At 41.4% G+C, this 8,589-nt stretch overlaps 1 protein-coding gene across 1 annotated transcript; it reads left to right on the forward strand.

Annotated features, from left to right (window-relative positions):
- Positions 1–3,692: 3,692 nt before the first annotated feature.
- Positions 3,693–4,604, forward strand: LOC106001747 (vomeronasal type-1 receptor 1-like). Its single transcript, XM_013036738.1, has one exon. The coding sequence runs from the start codon at positions 3,693–3,695 to the stop codon at positions 4,602–4,604; it is 912 nt and encodes a 303-aa protein (XP_012892192.1).
- The last annotated feature ends 3,985 nt before the right edge of the window (positions 4,605–8,589 follow it).

Raw genomic sequence — 8,589 nt, forward strand, 5'->3', positions numbered from 1 at the left:
CCGCCTGAGTAGCTAGGATTAAAGGTGTGAGTCACCAGTGCCCAGCTAGCTAACATGGTCATAGTTGTTTGCTTTCAATGTATTTTTTGTCTCACAATAAAATGAATTCTTTCCAACATTCAAGCCAACATGGAGGTGGGGGTTGTCTACCTCACTCAGACTGCAGCTGAGAACCTGGAGAACTACTCCCTTTTTTGCTTTTATAGCTACACCCTCCTCATTTGACAGAAGATGAGGCACATAGACATGAATCTGCCACCATCTTGTCTTTGCCAACAACTTGGTTGTTTTATTCAGGGTAATCCCTCAGACAATGGCAGGATTTGGATGGAAGTACTTCCTGGATGAGGCTGGATGTAAAGTTGTTTTGTATGTCCACAGAGTAGGCAGAGGGGTTTCTCTTGATGCCACCTGCCATCTGAGTGGCTTCCAGGTCTCAAAATTTTGCACTAGAAACACTTGTAGGAAGATGACTAGTAGATTCCCCAAGTGCTTTGGTGTCTGTTGTTCCTTTTCTGGATCCTGCACCTCCTGGTAAATGTTTCTGTGCCTCAGAGTGATTGGCCCAAGACACAAACAAAATGTCACTGTGAATATATGCATTATAGATAGTGCATCACAGGCCCACCACAACCCTTTACAACTTAATTACAGCTAGCTTTATTCTCTTCCATTGATGTTATATGCTTGGTTTTCATGATGTGGGCCAGTGGCTCCATTGTCCTTGTCCTGCTCAACATAAACAGAGGGTCTGGCAAATTAATAGCCTCATTCCCTCCCAAGGACCTGGCCACGAGGCTAGGACCACATGCTCCATCCTGACCCTAGTGAGCATGTTCATCTACTTCTACTGCCTCTCGGCAATTTTTACTGATTAGTTTAGTTCACATAGGAAGCCAGTCCTATGGCTCATGTATAGACACAGCTGTGTTCCTGGATGTGTGTTTCTCAGTTCTGAGAACTTTTGAGCTCATCAGCAGAGACACCTGCTTCAGTAGGGAGTTTTACATGATGAGAGTCTAACAGGCTTTTACATGATGAGAGTCTAACAGGCTTTTACATGATGAGAGTCTAACAGGCTTTTCTGCCTGGGCTGGCTTCAAACACTGATCCTCAGACCTCAGCTTCCTGAGCTGCTAAAATTTCAGACATGAGCCACCTGTACGAGGCTTGTCAGCAATTTTGGAGATGGAATCTTGTGGACTTTGTGCTTGTTCTGGTTTTAAACTGTAATCCTCCTAATCTCAGCATCCAGAGGAGCTAGCGTCATAGGCCTGAGACACCATTCCTGGCTCTGTTTTGCATTTCCACAGATCAAGAATCATGTCTGCATTTCACTATTTGGTTAAGTAATTTGAGTCTTCTGGTTATATCGTTACCAATCTAACCTAATTTCTGTCCATTTCCTTGGCTTTTTTCAAAACTCCAACCTTTGGTTTCTCTGATTTTTATCTCTATTGTTCTGCTTTCATCTTGCATTCATAGTTAACTCTTCTTTTTCATTTCCATATTGTGTTTCCTTGCTATTATTTTCTTGCTCTGTAAAGAGTGATGACAAGTGGAGACTTTTTGGTTTTTCCTTTGTAATGACAGGATCTAAGTTATATATTTTCCTCTCAGCACCATCCTGGTTTCTAGTTTGATCTATGGATGCTCTTAGTTTTAGGCAATATGGTCATGCTGTGTTCAGAGGAAGGAATTTCTATATTCTCTGTATCTCAGAAAGTCAAAATGGCTGGAATAAGTGAGCACATGAAAAGCCTATGAAGGTATCTATGAAGATACTGGGGAAACATGAAAAAGACTACTGTGAAACTTTGAGCCTTGATTATTTGAATATTGATCAAGACATAGCACTTCAACTTGGGAAATAACCTATTTTATACATTTTTTTTACTGTGAAAATACTTTACAGAGGGTTTAGTGTGAAATGAGAAAGGTAATGAGTACATTTTTAAAATATGTATTAAGGCTTGAACTCAGGGCCTGGGCACTGCCCCTGAGGGTCTTATTTCCTCTATGTAGTGCTCTATCTCTTAAGCCACAGCCACTTCCAGCTTTCTCTGAGTGGCTTATTGTAGGTAAGAGTTTCATGTATTTTTCTGCTTACACTTCTTTGAACTCCAATCCTCAGATCTCACAATTCTGAGTAACTAGGATTACAGGCATGAGCTACAGACGCTTGGATTTGTTTTAAAATAATGGTTCTTTGCTATAGAAAGAAATTTTATTTTGGACACAAAGGGAAAAAACCTACAAATTCACCAAAGCCATTCCTACAGTGTCACACACTTACACAATATATTTCATTTTCCTCTACTCACTGCTAATGAGATTGTCTTAAAAAGTTTCCAAATATTCCCTCGACTTTGCTCACCGTGGGTCACTTCGGTTGGAAATGGTCATGGAATTTCAGTGGTGCTCATCAGAATCCACAATTCTCCAGTGTTTGTTACAGGGAAACTGTATTCCCCATGCACACAGTGTCAGCAAACTTCCAGGTGACATGATGAGCATGCCCACAGAGGAGATGAGATCATGGAGTCCTGAGCCTTTTTCTTGGGGATCCGTGGCTGAGCACACATGCTGTGACCACTGCCTCTGCTCCTCTGTCCTCACAGCCAATTCCTACTGGGTAAGCAGCTATTCTTCTCAGGTAAGTAACAGTGGTTAATGTAACTCATCAAGAAAATACAGAAATAACTTCTCTGAAAATGTGTGTGTTGTGTGAGGTTACATTGAGACAAATGTCTTGTATTTTAGAAAAAATTTTTGGAGAAAATCACAGGCCTCTCTCCTGCCTCAGTTAGCAATTTTGATGCAGCTCCACATTGCTTTGTATCCTGGAGACCATACAGCTTTGTGTGCTCTGGGGTAGAGCATTCTCTGCTCAAATGATCTGATACACCTGTGTATAGTTTCTGTCATGAGTAATGTCTCAATGTGATTTACACTTACATTTAATGTAATCACATATTATTTGAAGATATACATTGGAAGAGATTTGTCAAGGAATAATCTGTGACATGACTATTTATGATATGAATGTAAGAGGCTTGTTGATATTAATTTTAATGCCTTGGCTTATCATTCCCATTCCCACTAATTTCCTCAGTTTGTTTCCTCTCCCTCTGCCTTCTCTCATTGTTCTTGCACTCATACTTCTTATTATTTTGTCAGTCACGCAGTTGTATTCAGAGCCTGGACTCTGTCCCTGCACCATTTTAATAAAGCCTAGTGCTCTGCCATTTGAGACACAGTGCCACTTCAGTGTTGCTGGTGGTTATTGGGAAATAAGTGTCTCCTGGAGTTTGGGTGGCTTCAATGTTTGATCCACAGGTCTCAGTCTTCTGAGTTACTAGGATTATACATATGAGTGCCTGGTTTAGGAGATTCTTTTCTAACTGAAAACTTTTAACAAGAAACTATTTCATGGGCAAATTCTTGTATGTACATGAGTAAGAGGCCCTTAATATATGTTTTTCTGCATCCTTTAGAATTGTTTAGGAGCAGAGAGACTGAGAGTCCTAGTTGTCCATGAGTCACTGAAGAGCCTGGAGCATTCAAACACCACAGTGCTGTGGGATGTCCAGTTGAAAGTCTTAAACTGAGGGCCTCCATCTCTTGCTTAGGTTTTCACTCAAGGCTGCAGTTCTGTCAGTTGAGACACACTTCCACTTCTGGAAGAAGAGATGGCCAAAGCCGACATTGAAATCAGGGTTGCCTTCCTCACACAGACTGGAGCTGGTGTCCTGGGGAACTCCTGTCTCCTTTGTTTTTACAGCTACACCCTCCTCACTAGACAGAAGGTGAGGCCTACAGACCCCATCCTCTGCCATCTGGTCTTTGCAAACTACGTGGTTGTTTTATCAACTGGGATTCCTGAGACGATGGCAGGAATTGGATGGAAGTTCTTTCTCGATGATGCCGCATGTAAAGTTGCTTTGTATTTCTGCAGAGTAGCCAGAGGGGTTTCTCTTAACACCACCTGCCTTCTGAGTGGTTTCCAAGTCTCAAAGCTTTGCACTAGAAATGTTTGGTGGAAGATCACTACTACATTCCCTAACTGCTTTGGAATCTGTGGTTTCCTTTTCTGGATTCTGCAGCTCCTGGTAAATGTTTATGTGCCTCTGAGAGTAATTGGCCCAACACACAGGCGAAATATCACTCTGCACATGCATTATAGATACTGCGGCATAAGACCAACTACACCAAAACCATTTGTACGTTTATCACAAGTAGTCTTATACCTTTCCATTGATATTATGTGCTTGGTTTTCATGATGTGGACCAGTGGCTCCATGGTCCTTGTCCTGCACAGACACAAACAGAGGGTCCAGCACATTCACAGCCACATTGCCTCTGGAAGACCTGACCATGAGGCCAGGGCCACACGCACCATCCTGACCCTGGTGAGCATGTTTGTCTCTTTCTACTGCCTCTCTGCCACTTTCATTCTTTGTGTTGGTTTACATATGAAACCAGACCTGTGGCTGGTGGACATGTCTGTGTTCCTGGATGCATGTTTCTCAGTACTCAGCCCTTTTGTGCTCATGAGCACTGACACTCGTATCACTCAGGTGTTTCACTCCTGCATTGAATAAAAGATTTTCATGATTCATTCAAACCAAACCATTTACATTCAATTTTACAATTGGTTCATAGTTTTATTTTTGCAGCAGTGACATTTACACACTATACTCTGCACTGCTAGGGCAGGGGCTCTACTACTAGAGACCTGGTCTTGTCCTTTTTCACTCTGGTTATTTTTGAGCTATACCATTGCTTTACACCAGGTCAGGCTGCATCCTCATACTCCTATTGTGTGTTTCCTGAAGTACCTGGGATGACACATGTGAACAGAGATCCTGAGATTTCACTTTTTAGATAGAGTCTTAGGGAATTGTTTTTTCCCCTGGTTGACCTAAAACTACAACCATCCCAATCTCAGCCTTAAAGATGGCTCGGATATCTGGTGTACACAAACACACCCAGCTAGTACTGGAGGGGAAATCTTGTGAACACTTTTCCTGGGATGGCCTTGGATCTGAATCCTTCTGATTGAACCTTGCATCTGTGAGCCACTGTATCCAACTTGGATCAGTCTTTGAGCAATATTATCATCGTCATCATTATTATTGTTGTTGTTGTTGTTAGTTGTGGGGCTTGTACTCTGGGGTTGGACACTTTCCCAGAGCTCTTTTGCTCAAAGATAGCACTGTACGTATTTGGCCCACAGCACCACTTCAGATGTTGTCTGAGTAGTTTACTGGAGAGGGGAGTGTCATGGACTTTCCTGCCATGGGGCTTCCAATTCTAATCATCAGATCTCAGCCTCCTCAGTAGCTGGGACTACAGGCCTGAGCCCCCAGAGCCTGACATAAAATTTTATCTTTGAAGTTTTAAAATGAGTGTATAATAGAAGGTGTTATGTAACAATCTGTGTGAAACTGACTGAAAGTAGGTTATGGGAGTATCTCAGTGGTGAAGGACCTGCCTACACAGGTCCTGCCTGAATCTCAAATAAAATGAAGTTATAGAAAATGTCAATGTAGTTCATGTGGCCTAATTATCTTTTGTTGTTAGTTCACTAAACAAGTATTGCATATGGTACAATTGCTAATTTGCAGTAACTGAGATACAAGAAGATGAATGTTTTCACCATATTTTGCAGGAATTGCACTATATTTCTTCATGATGTCATGAATTGTGCTGAGTATGTGTAATGAGTAGAAGCATTAAACTTGGAAATAAAATTCAATACTTAGCACAAAACTAAAGTGATATTACCTGTTGGTTTGTCACATAGGCACCTGAAAATATATTACCTTGAAGCATATATAGATCCAGCATCTTCAGGTAAGAAGAGTATTCTAGAATGGTCTCTCCTCTGCATCATGGGTATTTCAGAGGTCTGAAGATATCCCCCATACTTGACCTGGAGCAGGAGACACGGTGTCAGGTCAAGCAGAAAACCTGTGTCACTGCTGGTTCATAAATATAAGCTGGGACCAGCCCAGAATTTCATCCATGTCCTAAAAATTATGACAGACTCAGTGTGAGGCCTAGCCTCATGCAGTCATCCTGAAGATGATTTAGTCAATGTTCAAGTAAAATGTACATTGCATTTGACAAAGTTTCACAAGGTTTAGTTTTATTAAATTACTATAATCTGTTATTAAAATATATATAATTTCATTCTGGTGATTCAAATATAGGTAAACAACTGTGTGTGATAGTGTGTGTGTTTGTGAGTGTCTGTGGGATTGTCTGTGTTGGGAGGCTTTATACTACAGATACAATCTTTTCTTCAGTTATTCAGATTTCCTGCTATTTTTTGATTCAATTTTTCTTTTCTTGGTCCTTTTTTTCTCTTGTCCTGGTGCTTGAACTGAGGTCATGCGTATGTCCCTGAGCTTTGTTGGATCAAGACTAGTGCTCTACCACTTGAACCATAGCACCACTTTTGGTCTTTTCTGAGTACTTTGTTGGAGATAAGAATCTGATGGATTTCTTGTCATGGCTGGTTTCCAACAGCAATCCTCAGATCTCAGCCTCCTGAGTAGCTACAATTATATGCATGTGTCAACAATGTCTGCTTCCTTGAGTCAATTTTGTCAGAGTTAGTATTCCTAGATATTTTAACATTCCTAATTATATGTAATTGTTAGAATCCATTCTGTGTGTGTGTGTGTGTGTGTGTACCCATCTGTCTGTCTTTCTTTCTTTTTCTTTTTCTGCAGGCACAAGTACATGAATTCAGGGCCTCCTGTAGTTTAAACTGCTTACTCTGCTGTTCTCCTACCACTTTCGCCATGACTCCAGCCTTGGACTTTGTTCCTGTCTTTTATTTTGTTTTTTGGTGGGCCAATTCAGGGGGTTGAACTCAAGTCCTGGGTGCTGTCCCTGAGCTTTTTACCATCTGAGCCTCAGCTTCACTACCAGCTTTTCTGTGGTTATTTTGAAGTAAGAGTCTCACAGGCTTTTCTGCCTCGTCTCCCTTCAAACACTGATCCTCAGACCTCAGTTTCCATGTAACTAAGATTACAGACATTAGCAACCTGTGCCCAGTTGTAAGCTATTTTGGAGATGGAGTCTTGTGGACTTTTGTGCTTGTTCTCCTAATCTCAGCCTCCTGAGAGCTAAAATAATAAAATTGATCCACCTTTCCTGCCTCTGTTTTGCATTTCTACAGGTCAGGAATCATGTGTGTACTTCCATTTCTGGTTCAGTAATTGGAATGTTCTGGTTTTTCCTTTGCCAATCCAAGTAAAAGTTTTGTACAATTCTTTGGTAGTCTTTTCAAACACCCAAGATTGGGGTTCATTGACTTTTCTTTCTTCCTTTCTTTTTTTTTAACATCAGTCCTGGGTCTTTATCTCTGTTCCTGCGGGTTGTCCCTGAGCTCTTCAGCTCAAGGTGAGTGCTCTACCACTTGAGACACCATGCAACTTTCTGTTTTCTGGTTGTTAATTCAAGTGTAGCATCTCATGGACTTTCCTGCCTGTGTGGCTTTTAACTGCAATCCTCAGACAGCCTCTAGAGTATCTAGCATTACAGGGCTGAGCCACCACTGCTCAGCTCACTGACTTTTCTATTTCTCTTTTTATAACTTGCATTTACACTTATGCTGTTCTTCTTTGCTTTCATATTGTGTTTGCCTTGCTATTATTTTCTTTCTCTGTAAGGAATGATGACAGGTGGAAATTTTTGGGTCTTTCCCTTTTGTAAGGTCAAGATTGAAGTTTGCCTCTCAGAACAGACTTGGTTTCTATCTTCATTTACAGATGTGCCTTAGATTTAAGCAATGTGGTCATGCTGTGTTCAGAGGAAGAGTGGCATTTAAGGTTTCTATATTCTCTATCTCTGAAGGTCAAAATGGCTGGAATAAGTGAACATGTGGATAGTTTATGAAGGTCATGTGTAAACATTAAGAAGACTGCTGTAAAACAAATCTCTGAGCCTTGATAATTTAAGCATTGTTAACCATCACATAGTACATTGTATTTCCACTTGGGATATTCCCTTTTTCTCCCTACCAGTGTGTCCTGAAGCTTGAACTTAGCCCCTAGACACTAGTCCTGAGCCTCTTTGTGCTCATGGTTGGTGCTCAACAACTTGAGCCACAGTGCACTTACAGCATTGTCCGAGTAGGTTTTTGTTTTGTTTTTGTGGGTCCTGGGACTTGAACTCCGGGATGGGACTCACCTCAATGCTAGCACTCTACCACTGAGCAAAGCTCAACTTCTAGTTTTCTAGTGGTTTATTAGAGATAATAGTCTCATGGACTTTCTTGCCCAGGGTGGATTTGAAATGTGATGCTCAGATCTCAATCTCCTGAGTATCTAGGATTACAGGCATGACCCACCAGCACCCAGCTTGACAGAATGTATGCAGAGATAATAGTCTTGGACTATTTTTCCTGGGATGGCTTCAAATTGCAGTCCTCAGATCACAGCTTCCTGAATAGCTTGGATTATAAGCAAAAGCCACCAGTGCCCAGCTTTTTCATTTTTTATTTTTATTTTTTGGGGTCTGGTCTTGGAGCCTGAACTCTGGGCCTGGGTGCTGTCCCTCAGCTATTCAGCT

Source organism: Dipodomys ordii, unplaced genomic scaffold, assembly GCF_000151885.1.
Source record: "Dipodomys ordii isolate 6190 unplaced genomic scaffold, Dord_2.0 Scaffold389, whole genome shotgun sequence".
NCBI lineage: Eukaryota > Metazoa > Chordata > Mammalia > Rodentia > Heteromyidae > Dipodomys > Dipodomys ordii.